General features: G+C 35.9%; 1 protein-coding gene across 2 annotated transcripts in view; it reads left to right on the top strand.

Moving 5' to 3' along the window:
- The window catches only part of LOC124982632 (pregnancy zone protein-like), a 46,611-nt gene extending 33,386 nt beyond the window's left edge, over window positions 1-13,225 (top strand). For both annotated transcript variants that reach the window (XM_047549593.1, XM_047549592.1), the window contains exons 20-36: window positions 784-910; window positions 1,255-1,376; window positions 1,847-1,898; window positions 3,033-3,116; window positions 3,379-3,555; window positions 3,843-3,930; window positions 4,791-4,947; window positions 5,604-5,678; window positions 6,098-6,278; window positions 7,035-7,258; window positions 8,318-8,536; window positions 8,711-8,838; window positions 9,850-9,940; window positions 10,565-10,633; window positions 11,406-11,508; window positions 12,280-12,321; window positions 12,895-13,225. In XM_047549593.1, coding sequence (XP_047405549.1) covers window positions 784-910; window positions 1,255-1,376; window positions 1,847-1,898; window positions 3,033-3,116; window positions 3,379-3,555; window positions 3,843-3,930; window positions 4,791-4,947; window positions 5,604-5,678; window positions 6,098-6,278; window positions 7,035-7,258; window positions 8,318-8,536; window positions 8,711-8,838; window positions 9,850-9,940; window positions 10,565-10,633; window positions 11,406-11,508; window positions 12,280-12,321; window positions 12,895-12,917 — 1,962 coding nt within the window. In that variant the 3' untranslated portion in view covers window positions 12,918-13,225. The remainder of the gene's footprint in view (window positions 1-783; window positions 911-1,254; window positions 1,377-1,846; window positions 1,899-3,032; window positions 3,117-3,378; window positions 3,556-3,842; window positions 3,931-4,790; window positions 4,948-5,603; window positions 5,679-6,097; window positions 6,279-7,034; window positions 7,259-8,317; window positions 8,537-8,710; window positions 8,839-9,849; window positions 9,941-10,564; window positions 10,634-11,405; window positions 11,509-12,279; window positions 12,322-12,894) is intronic.
- The last annotated feature ends 3,079 nt before the right edge of the window (window positions 13,226-16,304 follow it).

Here is a 16,304-nt window from a genome sequence, read left to right as displayed (position 1 = left end):
AGGACATGACCACTGAGAAAATATGACACATATGCTACAGGTGTTTAAACCACAGATTGTTAAAAAACACAATTTTTTAAAATGTTCCTAAAGTTTATGATAAGAATTCTTTGCCACGAATTAAGTTTTGTTCCAGAAGGTTTCTTAAAATTGACACAAAATTCAGTTTTATCAATTCCATGAGTGTCATTCTCTGGGCCTTCATCTTGAGATCTCCACAACACTGGATCTAGTTATAATTTAACTTGTAGCACTTATCTCCTTATAAATTATGTCATCATTTTGTAGTATATTATCTCCTTTGCAACACAATATCCTCAAGTTCAGGAACCTATTATGTACCATTCATAGTGTTTCATGCTTTGTACAGAGGAGACACGTATAATTTAGAGGAAGTGGGGGAAGGAAAGAAGGAAAGCAGAATCAGGAAGAAAATCTATTCAGCAGACAGGAACCCTAGACTGTTTCCCCAAGGGCAGTATGTAATCACTGCTGTTCCCCCTTCCTCCACTGGTGTTGTATCAGCAAATTTCTCTAATCTGCCCTAATGTAAATGCCAGATCTTCCTAGTGGATAGGCAATTGTGATTTGCATCATTGCTATTTTCATGCTTCTTAAAGCATAAATCATAAATCAACTTAAAGCATAAATCAACTTATGTATCAAACTTTAAAAAAGAATTCCAATGTAAAGCAACATCCCACACTTGGCCCTGATTTCATGTGTTCATTGTCTTTTCATATTCTGTTCATTTCTATCTCTTTGCCTCACTCGTGGGTATAGGTTAGTGTGCAGCTGAAAGCTTCTCCAACATTCTTAGCTTCCCTAAATGAAAAGGCAGAAGAATCCTATTGCGTTTGTGGGAATGAAAGGCAGACCTTGTCTTGGACAGTGACTCCTAAAACTCTGGGTGAGTGACAGTTCTCCAAAAAGTTTACCAGTCACCAAGGATAGTGGATATCCAAGCACTTCTTTCACTGCCTTGATATTTTTTGTTGTTTTCCAGGGATATAATTCTATAAAGTTAATTTCTTCTCTTTTTATTTCTCACCACAATGACCACTTCCCACCATTCTCACCTGACTTGGTCCCCACAATCATTACCCTTGGGTAATGTTTACTCTGCACATTGATCTTGATGTTTTTAGCTATATTTCATTCTCTGGCCAACTGTAAGAATGAAGTGCAGCCCTTAGAGGTATACGAACTGCTAACAAGATGGATACTCAATTTTTATGTTGTTCTTTATTTTAGGGAATGTGAATTTCTCTGTGAGCGCAGAGGCAATGCAGTCTCTAAAACTGTGTGGAAATGAAGTTACTGAGGTCCCTGAGATTGGGAGGAAAGACGTGATCATCAAAACTCTGTTGGTGGAGGTAAGTCAGTCTGGCCCACTTGACATATTTTTCTGAGCCCCTAACAACTTACAGTGTGTTCACTCTTGGAACAACAAAGGACAATATCATGCTCACCCAATCCATTCTATAAGACTAATGGAATTTCTCACCTTAAAAGAAATACAGGAAATATTGCCAGCTATTGTAAGTAGACTTTTTCCATAAATCATTTGTAAACTATTCCCTTTTTGAAAATTTCTGCCTCTCTCCTAAGATTTGCAGATTTCTTGTAACTATTCCTGATTCACTAGTCCTATCCTCAATTTTCATTTTACCCTCTACCAGGCCCCGTGGTTCTTCAGTGTTTTATGGATTTATAACACTAATAAGTAGGATGTTGAGCATCATTTCTTGTAAATACTACCTTTCAAAGGAAGGGACCTATGTTGTCTTTCTATGACATGGGGATATGTTTATACCATTACTCCTGTTCTTTCTTTTCACCCAAGCCTGAAGGTATTGAACAAGAGAAGACCTTCAACTCTATGACGTGTGCTTCAGGTGAGAGTCCACCCTCAAAATTAATGTGAGAACAAAGCTACATACAGGTAGAAATTTCAAGTTACTATGTATATCCATACATATTCTTTCCCTTAATTTTGGAATGGTTCATTAAAATCAGCATCATACTAAGTATTTCTTTATACACATTTAACAAATAAGAACACTGAGCTCAAAAGAACATGTTAATATGGCTCAAGTGTTATAGGCAGAACTAATTCTGGGGCCTTTGTGGTTCATATTTAGCTCTTTTACCTCAATACACCAGTGGTTGTCCATTAACAAGCCCGGATATTGAAGCTCAGAGTGTCCCAGGACAAGGTAGAAAGTGAGCCGAATCATGATGAATTTGAATCAAGTAATAGTCCCTAAAATTGCTGCTACTGAAAAACATGGCATTTTGTACTCATCCCACTTTAAACATTTTTTTCATTTATAGACAAAAAAATTTACATTTGGACTTCACTATATCATTAAAAAATATCTGTAGCTTTTATACCGTATTGCCACCTTAGTACTAGTTCCGTGTCCAGAGTATATACAATATTGTACTTGTTAATATATATTCATGTTATCTATTTTAAAACATGGGAACACATTGAAAATTATGTAGAATAAGGAAGTGAAATAACTGTATTCTTATGGATATGTTCACTAATGCAATAAAAAATCAGAGAGCTCTGGCTCCCCACCAGCTCCTAGCCTTCTTTTAGAAAGCTACTGAGCACAGCAAAGCAAAAAAACATGGTTAAATGAGGAGGGAAAGGAGTCTGAAATTCACACAATGTTTAGAGGAACTGAACTATTCAAAGTAATCTGATCTTTGAGTCAAATTCTTATTCCTTAGACCCAGAATTCCTCAAGGAGATGAAATGACATTATATGGCTAACTATAGTAATAAAGCAAGAACAATATTAATAACTGTTTACATTTATTGAAATTTAATATGTTGCAGACACTGTTCTGATGTTTTACATTTATTATTTCACTGGCTTATCACAGTTTACCCTAGGTTACATAGCAGGGCCAATAGCATATGAAGGCTGTTTGTCTCTGAAGCTCCCACTCCTAATCATGACCTTACATAGTAATCACAGAGGACTTTCCTTGATATGGGGTGCCTATTTTTAAAGGTACTAAAGTATCTGAGCAGCTATCCCTGAAGCTTCCACCAAATGTGATTGAAGAATCTGCCAGAGCCTCTTTCTCAGTTGTGGGTGAGTCACCTTAATCTTAGTAAACTTGGACTAAAAGAGTTGCCTGTGCATATTATCTATATATTTATACTGCAATTGTCAAGTTTTTTATTTTCTTTTCTATTTCTATTAGGGTCCTAGAAAGCTCACTCTCTGTAAATATAATTTTCCCTTATCTAAATGATAGAGTATGTGACTTTGAATACAAAAGTCATTTACTGTTCATAACATTGGCTACTTATGAACTGAAAGTGCCCTGACATCTAATCTTCTCATTCCCCAGGTGACATACTGGGTTCCACTATGCAAAATATACAAAATCTCCTCCAGATGCCCTATGGCTGTGGAGAACAGAATATGGTCCTATTTGCTCCTAACATTTATGTCTTGAATTATCTGAATGAAACCCAACAGCTAACTCAGGAGATCAAGTCTAAAGCAATTGGTTATCTCATCAGTGGTAAGTGAAACAGAAAAAAAATTATTTTGTTACTCTAATGAGACTTTTCACAATTAGCCATGAGCTATATCATTGAATATTAACTCATGTTGGTGATTTTTATGGAAACAACAATCTTCCCATTCTGTAAAAGGATGTTGTTTCCGTGTCCACAATACCCATAGAACTATGGCAGATTCTGAACATAGGTGATCCTACTATCAGTGGCTCCTGGATGCATCAGCCTACACTTATGGGTGGCCTGCCCCTCCCTAATGCTTCCTGAACCGTCTAAACCTCTATTCCAGGTTACCAGAGACAGTTGAACTACAAACACCAAGACGGCTCTTACAGCACCTTTGGGGAACAATATGACAGAAACCAGGGAAACACTTGGTAAGAAAGAAAATCAATTCTGAGTTTCAATTATGAGTATAAAGAACACACATATATTATTACGCTATTTAATTCTTATAGCAACCTTATGAAATCAGAGTTATTAGTTTCATTTTATGGAGGAGAAAATTAATATTCAATTTGGATAAATAAACATCTTGGGCCAAATTTTAATTACTCAAAGAACTGAGAACACTTTAAGGCTGATTCTTTTGATATCCAAAATATAAAGACCCTTTTCTTTCTCATATTGCTAAAGGAACATTGTGAGATTGTGATTTGCCCCTTTTAATTGTTGCTCAGCATTTGAGAGTGTTCTAAATAGGCTAGAAAAGTGACAGTCATCACTCACAGAGCATTACTTAACTCCCTTCTAGACGATTTGCTCTCATTCTCATCTGACTGCATAGGCAAACAAGGGGAAGGAAAGTGGTGGAAGAGCAGGACAAAATGGTGGGAAGTATTTACTGTAGCAGGACTTCAGAAGAAGCTAGTCCATTAGAGTAACTAGAGCAGAAAAGAAGATAAGAAGTCTGTGAAAATAAATACAGAATGCCCAGAATGTGAAAAAAAAAAAAAAAAAAAAAAAGCCTTACCTGGGCCCCAAAGAAACTCCAGATCCCTAAAGTTAGCAAAGAAATTCTTTAGGAAACAAGGACAAGTTGATGATGGGCTTAACAACATATGGCAGTGAACCAAAAAGAACGTGGAAGCTTCCATGTTAAAAAGCCTCCAAACTCTCAGTTATAGCTCATTAATTTTGCAGGGGTGCACTGGGAGTGGGGGGCCTGGGCGTCCCAAACAGAGCATTACAATGCTGCATGGAAACAGCCTCCACATTCACTCTTTCTCCCCTGCAGGCTCACAGCCTTTGTACTGAAGACGTTTGCCCAGGCGCGAGCATACATCTTCATCGATGAAGCACACGTGACCCAAGCCCTCAGCTGGCTGTCTCAACAGCAGAAGGATAATGGCTGTTTCAGGAGCTCTGGGTCGCTGCTCAACAATGCCATAAAGGTGAACTCCTCCTTCCTTAGAACTTCTGAATCTTCTGATGGATTAACATAATAATCTCTGAGGTTAGGAGGAGAAGAGGCATAGAGAAATGGCTAAAGATAAAGTCCTGGGTAAAGTGTGAAGGCATCAAAGAAAGAGAACCATTGTTCCTTAGTAACCACAAGGGATTGATTCCAGAACGCTATGCAGATAACAAAATCTGGAGACGCTCAAGTCCCTTGTATAAAATGGTGTGTTATTTACCCATAACCCATGCATATAACTCTGTATCTTTTAACTATCTCTAGATTATTTATAATACCTAATACATTATAAGTGCTATGCAGTTAGATATTACACTGTATTGTTTAAGGAATAATGATGAAATATATCCATACGTTTTAAAAATAGATGCAATTTTTTTACAAAAATTTTTAATCCACGATTAGTTGAATCTGTCTGCACAGAACCTTTAGATGCAGAGAAGGACTGTATTAATCGTTCTACAGAGAAGGAAGAAATGTTCTTTTCATGGTGATATTGCAATAGTGACAAATACTAAGGAGAGTTTTTATTGAGCAACAGAAAAGAATACACTAAAACTTGGAGTGGGAACCAGTCAAGATCAAATTCAATCACCCTCTTGGTCTCCCTCACACACTCTCTCATATTTACAGGGAGGAGTAGAAGATGAAGTCACCCTCTCTGCCTACGTTACTATTGCCCTTCTGGAGATTCCGCTTCCAGCCACTGTAAGTACCACCTCAATCCATTCCCTACTGTGAAAACTGAAGCCTGCTATCATGAATGGCTCCATATGAAAAGCCAAGCCTCAAGCTTCCTTTTCTCAATAATGGGGCATTTTCAGGTCAATGAGCTCTTTGGTAAATGCTTTAAGGAGGGATTTATACCGTACTTGCCCAGTGGTGCCCTTGGACTGTGTAATAAAACTGATCCTTAAAATGCAGCATCTCTTGTTTTCTTCATTAGAATTTAACAATAAGTTAAGAGGTCTAAAAACCATTCTTCTATTTAAATATGATAGGTATCTGGCTATCTACCGGACTGTCTGAAAGCCATTAATGACATCTGTCTGACAATATCCAGCGTAGGGCTTACTTTGTCTTCTGTTTACCCAAGTTAGACATCACCACCTCTTCTGATTCTGTAGCACCCTATTGTCCGCAACGCCCTGTTCTGCCTGGAATCAGCCTGGAACACAGCAAAGCAGGGAGCCCAGGGCAGTCATGTCTACACCCGGGCTTTGTTGGCCTATGCTTTTGCCCTAGTGGGAAACCAAAACAGGAGCAGAGAAATACTGAACTCACTCAGTGAGGATGCTGTTAAAGAAGGTAAGAGTAAATGGCAAAAGTTTTCCCTGTCCACTTACATTGATTCTGAAAAAAAAAAAAAAAAAATGTGTTGCACTCCTGCTGAAATCAAGAAGCTTCATCTGTTCATTTTTTACTTGGGTCATATGCTGTGATATCAGAGCAACACTTATTATAATATCTTTTCTAGGATTATACGTTGTATAAAACATAACAGACAATGACACAGATGAATTATAGAATTTTATTCCTACCTACTAACCCAACATATTACACAAATTTATATATTTTCTTTTAATGTCTGTATACTACATACTTGGATGTGAAGAGGTACAATAACAATTAACAAAAAAGTAAAGGCAGCATAATGACATTTTCAGTGTATTTTTTTCTCTAAAATTTTGCAAGCAAGATCCTTATATCAATAGGTAGGTTTTATATTTCAACTTATACTCCAATTCAAAGGAAATGCCACAAATGATAAGAATCTCTCTACCACTGTTCTAACAATCCAACTAAAATAATATTTGAGAAAATAGTAAGGATGCTCTATGTTTCTTCCTCCACTAATATTTTTTACAGAATAACCCAAATAGAACAGAAATGTGAGTGAGTGAATTGTAGGGGCTTATGAAAAAGAGAAAGCCTTGCTTTATCTCCTCTATTAATTTCAAACTCCAGATGATATAAATGTGCATTCACTTATTATTTAATAATTAAACAATTATGATTCTTTCTTTGTCTCTCTCTCTCTCTTTTTCTTTTGTCACCCTTAAGACAATTCGGTCCACTGGGAACGGCCTCAGAAGCCCAGGGCACCACAGGGGCTTTTGTACCAACCCCAGGCTCCCTCTGCTGAGGTGGAGATGACGGCCTATGTGCTCCTCACTCACCTCACCGTCCAGCCAGCCCCGACTTCAGAGGACCTCACTTCCGCAGTGCCCATTGTAAAGTGGATCACAAAGCAACAAAATTCCCATGGTGGCTTCTCCTCCACCCAGGTCTGTAATTCACAAAAAGTGTTCTCTGGGTATCTGGAAATTAGGAATGTTGAAACTGCAAGTTACAAGGAAAAGAGATGGGAAATAAGTACATCAAAGGAGAAATATTTAGGGATATTTGCAGACAGTGAGAATACACAGAAAAGACTTAAGATGTTTCTACAAAGCAATGTTTTTGCTAGAAACAATGTTAATATATTACCAAGTGGCAACTTAGCCTAAGGAACATTTCTCTCCAAGGCTACACTATGCTCTCTGGACACTTCTCTACCGAGGTTTCTCAGTAGCAGCACTGTTGACATTTTGAGCCACATAATTATTGCTGTAGGGGCTGGCTTTGGCATTGCATGATATTTACTAGTAGTATTTCTTGCCTCTCTCCACTAAATGCCTGTAGTAGCCAACTCCCATTTGAGACAAAGCAGAACCTCCCCCAGTGGAGAATCAATGTTTGAGAATACAGACTGTATCTTCACAATCCTAAAAGAAATCTTCTAAGGTGAACCCCCCAAAAAACGTGTTTGAAAGGAAAGTGACTAGATTGAGCTCATGTTGATCTTTATAGAATGACTGAGAAATTCCCTTTAAACTACTCCAAGGAATTCAGCCTCTTTTCCCTGAGAGCTCCCTTCTTATTTCCCAGTTTTTTGGGCTTGACCTATTATTACTTAGCATAATATTTTCCAACTTCATCCATTTACCAGCAAATGCCATAATTTTACTCTTCTTTATGGCTGAGTAATATTCCATTGTGTATATATACCACAGTTTCTTTATCCATTTGTCAACTGAAGGGCATCTAGGTTGGTTCCACAATCTAGCTATTGTGAATTGAGCTGCTATGAACATTGATGTGGTTGCATCATTGTAGTATGCTGATTTTAAGTCCTTTGGGTTTTGATAATGCCTGAAAGGCAGAAGAAAAGAAAAACAACTATCAGAGGTGTGCTTTGGAGGGGAAAAATTTCTGTCCCCTCATGGTGGCTGACACAGAGTTTTGGGGGAAATTTCAGTTACCAAAAATTGGCTTTGGGGCGGTTCTCTACTCATCTCTTCCAGGACACAGTGGTGGCTCTGCATGCCCTATCCAGATATGGAGCAGCTACTTTCACCAAAACTGAGAAAACTGCACAGGTGACCATTCAGAACTCCAGGGCTTTTTCCACAAATTTCCAAGTAGACAACGACAACCTCCTGCTACTCCAGCAGATCTCACTGCCAGAGCTGCCTGGGGACTATGCCATAACAGTAACCGGGGAAAGATGTGTGTATCTTCAGGTGAGACTCTGGAGTTGTTATGTTGGAGAAAGTTACTTTAAACTCTGGTTGAAATGGAAGCTCTGCTCTTTCCTTCCTGGGCAAGCAAAGGGAGAATCTGGTGACATTAAATGATTAAAAATTGAGAGAACCCAGGAAAAAAGAAAGAAACTGATGATCTTTGATGTTCCACAGACATCCATGAAATACAATATTTATCCAAAGAAGGAGGACTCCCCATTTGCTTTGAGGGTGCAGACTCTCCCTGAAATTTGTGATGGACCCAAAGCCCACACCAGCTTCCAGATCACACTGAATATTAGGTAGGACCTTCTGACTAAATTACCCAATCCTGACTCCAAAAACTACGTAGCACTATCAGTAATTAATCATCTATTTGGTAGCTATGTTATTAAATGAGAATAATAGAGAATTGGTACACCTATTAGTGAAGTAAGACTTTTAATATTATGAAATAATCCCTTCTCTAGGAAGTCTTTTTATCTTGAAGTTTCAGTAATACTTTAAAAATAAATCTGGTATTATCTTTCAAATTAAAAGTGTGAACTAGTCCAATATTCTAATCAATTCCTACTTTTACACTAAATTTTGTTCAACTTATTGCTAATGAATAAATTATTTTCCTCAAGGATTTGTGTTTTAAATTGATCGTCTTTCTTGCCTCTTCTGAATAATTAAATCTTATTTAATTATCTCTCTAATCAAATGAATAAGTAATAAATGCTAATACTAAATACAAAGATAAATTACATTATAAAATTTAGAGTTCACCCTATCATCACCCATCAAAAACTACAGGAATCCTAATAAAACTAAAGCAATTGTGCTCCCATGCCTCTAATACTAATGATATTAATATTATAAAAAAATCATATTTCAGACAACCAACCCAGCTGTGAAAAAAGTGTACTGTGTAAGAGAGTGTATCTGATCTCTGAAAGTTTGAAGCGTCTTTGGAAAATATGATACATTCTGGTTAACTAAAAATATAACCATAATGCATAAAAATGAATAGTATAGATGGAGTTTCTAAGAACTGTAGATATGTTTAAAATGCAGATTATCAAGATCCACTTCTAAAGATTCTGGTTTGACTGGAAGCGAGACTTGAAGATGTGGAATTTTAGCAAGCCTGATGTACACTCAGGTTTTCACTATCAATATCATGCATGTCCAAGGCGCACAGATTTCTGTGGATATTAATTTGAGGGAAAACTGCATGGAGACGGACACATTTATGGTGAGGCCTGAAGGAGGAAATTTGGCTTGCTTTCACATGTTAAGTCCTAATTCTTTTTTCTTTGACACTATAGTTACACAGGAAGACGTCCTGTTTCCAATATGGTGATTGCTGATATAAAAATGATATCTGGTTTTATTCCCCTGAAATCAACAGTAAAAATGGTAGGTATATTTTAAGTCCATCAGAACTCAGATGAAAGGATGCTATGTAGCCCCAAACTAAAATCCTAACAATATCAGAACCACATCTATGTCATCCTGCCTCAAAAGATATTTTCCCCAAATCCAGGAAATTCAACTCTTTATTTGACTCTATGATAATGGAATAGTGTGATACTAGAGAAAAACAAGAAGGATCCCCATTCTTAGGCCACTCATGGTCTAGCTGAGAATTTAAACCACATGAACACAAAATTATAAAATAACAATCCAAGAAAGATAGAATATAATTCAAGTCCAAAACTCACTAAAAATTGGAGTCATAAAAAAAAATCAATGTGAACTAAAATCATCTGTTACTTGAATGTTGAGGAATATGTAGTTTCCTTCTCTTCATACTAAATTAGATGATTTTCTCACAGTGAAGATATGATGTTGTTGAATCCTGTCTCCAAAACTTGATATCTCCCATCTTTTTATATCTAATGTACCTGATTATTTAATCTAGAAGATGATTTAAAGAAATTCTAGTCCTTACATTATTTGGAGATTAAATAGTTTTTCTGTTGGTCTTGTACTGTTCTCCCATCTGTTTTCTAACTTTTTGAGTTCTCTAATTTTCTTCAGCTTGAAAGATCTAGCTACATAAGCAGGACAGAAGTGAGCAACAACCATGTCCTCATTTATGTGGATCAGGTGAGAGCTCTGACATTCTGACTACGATTACACATCACTGGGCTTTGTAAGTGGGTCACTTCACTAGGAAAGCAGTAATATGAGAAAGCAATACTTTGGAATGCCTTTCCAGAAAGTTTTACTATTCTTTTTTTTTTTTTTTTTTGTAAACAAATGGGATACATGTTGTTTCTCTGTTTGTACAAAGTTTTACTATTCTAAAGAGAAATCTTTTAACTCCAAGGCATGTTCTACTTTTTGTAATTATGTTAATTTTCAAGTGTAAAATTAATAGAAAAGTTTATAATGTATTACTATCATTTTACAAACCCCTCCCAAAGGAATAAATATGATCACTTTAGTTGATCAATTATAATGTTAACATTTGAATATATCATTATGTAAAATAAAATGTAGATTGCATGAATGTCTTCAAATCTGACTGTAAAGCAAAGGAAATGTTTTATCAAGTCACACAAAAAGAACAGGGTGATATCATAACCACAGATTATAGAAAACCAAGTCTTACATCTTGGCAAATATACACACTGGCCCAGAGAGTTAATCTTACACACGGACTACAAGAGGATATAGGTCGTCTCAGTTGTCTTTGTTCACCATCAATAATGCCCGTGGTTGTGTTCTAAAACCCATCTTGTCATCCACAAATATTTACTCATGTAAAAGATACAGGTGAATAAAAGTCAAAGAAAATTTAGTAAAGAATATGCTTTGTTCAAGGAAGGAAGTAGGAGGTATTCTATGCCCTTAACTACTCCCATTTTTGTTTTAGGTGACAAATCAGACACTAAGTTTTTCCTTCACCATTTTGCAAGACATCCCGGTAAGAGGTCTGAAGCCAGCAATTGTTAAAGTCTATGATTACTATGAGACAGGTAAGTGAGAGAAAACTGAGACAATTAAACTCTCTCAACCTAAAACAAGAAATTGATCCTATTGTGACAAGTGATTCTATTTTTAATCCACTTAGTCAATAGTGTATCTTTCTTTCCTCCAAGACATATACTGTAGAAACTACCTATAAAACAAATTTATCAGTTAAATTGAGTAAGAAACATAAGAATTTAGGAAGAAGAATAATACAGGTCACTATCTTCAAGTAGTTTAGACACAGAGAACATAATACACTTGGAAAGATAATACAATAAGGAAAAACAGTTAATGACATGTGAGTGTTAGCCAGCTAATAAGATTAAAAAACAAAAACCATGTTGAAGGTTGGTGCTCATTAAGAACAGAGAAAGGAAGATCCAAGTTGGATCCTGAAGAGAGTACAAATTTTAGAGTGTACAGGAGTAGGAAAAGTGTTCTAAACTGAACTCATCATTTTAGAAAAGGGATTAAAGAAACAAGGTGGACAAACTGAATAGAAGTAGAGAATTCAGCGGAGAACTACAAACTGATGCAATGATGGCTATCTTCCCAAACATTTAAAATGTGAACAGCTGCTGTCTGAACAGGTATCAATTCCCTCTCCTCTCCAGAGAAAGATAATATAGGCATTTTAATTATCCTATTCAACTTTGGTCTATTTACCAGGAGTTCTGATAATTCTTATAGTATTCACTTCACTCCAAGAGAAAAGCGAATAGACTTAACATGGTCCCTAGTGCTTAGATTTGTTGTTGTTTCTCCATTTCTTTCAGATGAGTTTGCTGTTGCTGAGTATATCAGTCCCTGTAGTACAGGTAAGTCACATTTTATGACCAGTTTTATATGCCGTTAACCTTGCTTGCTAGCATTCCCTTAAATTTTAAATTCTGTAGAATCTGAGATAATCCATATGGTGAGTTCTCGCACAAAGAAAAATCTTTGAAGTAAAGCACTTGTTCTGTAGTGGATTCTCCAGTTTCTGAGAAAAATCAATAAGCTTTGTTATTTGTATGACAACTATCCCTAAAAGGCAATGTTTTGTATCATAGCTACTTGGGTTTCCTTCATCACAAGGGTTGATGAATTACAACTCTCAAGGCAAATCTAGTCCAACACCTCTTTTGGTAAAAGATGTTTGGTCAGTACATAGCCACACTCATTCTCTTACTGTTGTTTATGACTCCCTTAATGAGTTGATTAGTAATGACAAAACCATATGACCATATGACCCACAAAGCCTAAAAATAAAAATATTTACCACCTGGCTTATCACAGAAAAAGTTTTATTGTCCCCTACTTTACTCTATTGCCACACTCATCTGCGAGAACACTCCTCAGGAAGCCCTGCAATGTTCTGATGGGTTTTCTTGCTGTTTTTCTCTTCATAGATATAAAGCATGGAAATATTTGAGGACCAGATTTAGGCTGCATATCTTGCTGGATTCCCTGTCCTATACTTCTATTTAGAAGGATTGGAGTTTTTCCCTATAAATGCCCAAAATGAGTGCTGAATAAATGTGCATTTCTGGTCAATCACGAATTCATTCATCAAATATTAATTGCATGCTCATATATGAATTATATATTTTAAGTAATATGGATGCAGATTTGTACCATATCTACAGATTTGTAACATATATATTTTAATTAAAAAAATTTAAAAATGCAAAAAAAAAAAGGTAAACTGGTGTGCAAATATCTATTCCAACTGTGTCTCTATGGGGGAGATGGTGATGGAGGATCTTACTCAGCTGCCATCTTGTCCCACCTTCCTGTGATCCCACTTTAAAATCTTTCATTTTCAATACATTTAGTTTAGTTTTATAAAATATTATTCTGATTTTCACTTTAAATATTCCAGGTATTTTGATATATAATGTTTCTGTTGTTCAATTCTATAATTCCATACATAGAGTTGTAACTTACATTGTTATTTACTCATAATTTTTCTGTCTACAATGGAGTTTCAAAATTAGAGAGAAATAAAATTATAAAAGTAGAATAATGTATCCAGATGTACCTATAATTCCATAACAGTAAAATGAACCTACCATACCGGCCCCAATAGCTATTAACCCATGTACAATTTTGCCTGCCCACATCCCTACTTAGATATTCCCATCACTTTACCCCTCCTATTGCTATTTTGAAGTAAGATTCATAAGTATTTCAGTACGTACTTCTAAAAGATAAGGATTTTTACACAAAAAATAATATTATCAAACATAAACATGGCTTGGTCATATAACATGTTTTAGAAACAAAATAGACACAAAACTGAAATACACCTCATCTAAACAGAAGCTTTATGAGTTATTGTTTGAGTCAGCTATTTCTCTTTTCAGTCAGTGGTACATCCTCATAAACAATAGTCTTTTGAGATAGTCTGATGTTGTCTTCATTTCTCGATGAGAAAATGGAAGCAGAGAGGTTAGTTAACTGTCTTAGTGACTTAACTGGGCAGGCAGGCTAGAGTCAGAATTCAATTCCAGGAAGTCTGGCTCCTGTGTCTAGACTCTGACAACTGTACATTATTGCCTTTTTCTGACATATTCTCTAATTACTTCAATCATTTTAGTGTCTCTTCAAGTTTATTTTTGATGCTTTTGCTTAGGAATTCCCTCTCATGAAAAATTTATGTAATCCTAATTTTTAATCAATACTATTTACTTTTCTCTTTTTCTCTCAAGTGAAGGTTTCCTAGACTAATGAACAACTTTTCTGGGGCTTCTGGGGCTGGGGATTGAACGTGGGGCCTTGCACATACTAAGCATACATTCTACCACTGAGCTACATACACCCCTAGCACCTTAATGAATAAGTTTTTTCTCAGAACATAAGTTATTTTAAATTGTTCCTGATTTGACTTTATATCTACATTTGTAATATAAGTAGATACATTACAAATCTATATCTATATTGCTTAAAAATATATAATTCATGTTAAACCATCCTTGCATTCCTGGGATGAACTCCACTTGATCGTAGTGCACTATCTTCTTAATATGTTTTTGGATACAGTTTTCCGGTATTTTGTTAAGGATCTTTGCATCTATATTCATCAAGGATATTGGCCTAAAATTTTCTTTCCTTGATGTGTCTTTGCCTGGTTTGGATATGAGGATGATATTAGCTTCATAGAATAAGTTTGGTAGGGTTCCCTCCTTTTCTATTTCCTGGAATACTTTGAGAAGTATTGGAATGAGTTCTTCTTTGAAGGTCTTGTAGAACTCGGCTGAGAATCCATCTGATTCTGGGCTTTTCTTGGATAGTAAGCTTTTGATGGTTTCTTCTATTTCATTGCATGATAGTGATTTGTTTACATTTTGTATGTCCCCCTGGTTCAGTTTGGGAGGAGCATATATCTCTAGAAATTTGTCAATGACTTCGGTATTTTCTGTTTTGTTGGAATATAGATTTTCAAAGTAGTTTCTCATTACATTATGTATTTCAGTGGTGTCTGTCATGATAGTTCCTTTTTCATCATGAATTTTAGTAATTTGAGTTTTCTCTCTCCTTCTCTTTGTTAGTGTAGCTAAGGGTTTGTCTATTTTGTTTACTTTTTCAAAGAATCAACTTTTTGTTTTGTCAATTTTTTGAATAGTTTCTTTTGTTTCAATTTCATTGATTTCAGCTCTGATTTTAATTATTTCCTGTCTTCTACTACTTTTGGTGTTGTTCTGTTCTTCTTTTTCTAGGGCTTTGAGCTGTAATGTTAGGTCATTTAGTTGTTGACTTTTCATTCTTTTCTTGAATGTGCTCCATGCAATGAATTTTCCTCTTAGTACTGCTTTCACAGTGTTCCAGAGATTTTGATATGTTGTATCATTGTTCTCATTGACCTCTAAGAATTTTTTTATCTCCTCCCTGATGTTTTCTGTTATCCATGTTTCATTCAATAGCATATTATTTAGTCTCCAGGTGTTGGAGTAATTTCTGTTTTTTATTTTGTCATTGATTTCTAATTTCATTCCATTATGATATGATAGAACACAAGGCAGTATCTCTATTTTTTTTGCATTTACTAAGGGCTGCTTTGTGGCATAACATATGGTCTATTTTCGAGAAGGATCCATGTGCTGCAGAGAAGAAAGTGAATTCGCTTGTTGATGGATGGAATATTCTGTATGTCTGTTAAGTCTAGGTTATTGATTGTGTTATTGAGTTCTATGGTTTCTTTGTTTAGTTTTTGTTTGGAAGATCTATCCAGTGGTGACAGCAGTGTGTTAAACTCACCCAGAATTATTGTGTTGTGGTCTATTTGATTCTTGGCATTGAGAAGGATTTGTTTGATGCACCGTTGTTTGGGGCATAAATATTTATGAGCATTATGTCTTCCTGATTTATGGTTCCCTTAAGCAGTATGAAATGTCCTTCTTTATCCCTTCTGCCTAACTTTGGCTTGAAGTCCACTTTATCTGATATGAGGATGGAAAGCCCCGCTTTTTTACTGAGTCTGGGTGCATGATAGGTTTTTTTCCCATCCTTTCACTTTCAGTCTGTGGATGTCTTTTTCTATGAGATGAGTCTCTTGAAGGCAGCATATTGTTGGGTCTTTCTTTTTAATCCATTCTGCCAGTCCATGTCTTTTGATTGATGAGTTTAGGCCATTAACGTTCAGGGTTATTATTGAGATGTAATTTGTATTCCCAGTCATTTGGGCTTATTTTTGGTTTTTAACTTGGTTTGGTTTCTCCTTTGAATACCAGTTTTTACGTTTACTGTAGCTGAGGAAGCCAGGTGAGAGACTTTTTGTATGTTTTTAGTGTAACAATAAAAAAATGATGCACTGAAGAAG

Source organism: Sciurus carolinensis, chromosome 4 (genome assembly GCF_902686445.1).
Source record: "Sciurus carolinensis chromosome 4, mSciCar1.2, whole genome shotgun sequence".
Classification (NCBI taxonomy): Eukaryota; Metazoa; Chordata; class Mammalia; order Rodentia; family Sciuridae; genus Sciurus; species Sciurus carolinensis.
This window is presented reverse-complemented; position numbering and strand designations above follow the sequence as displayed.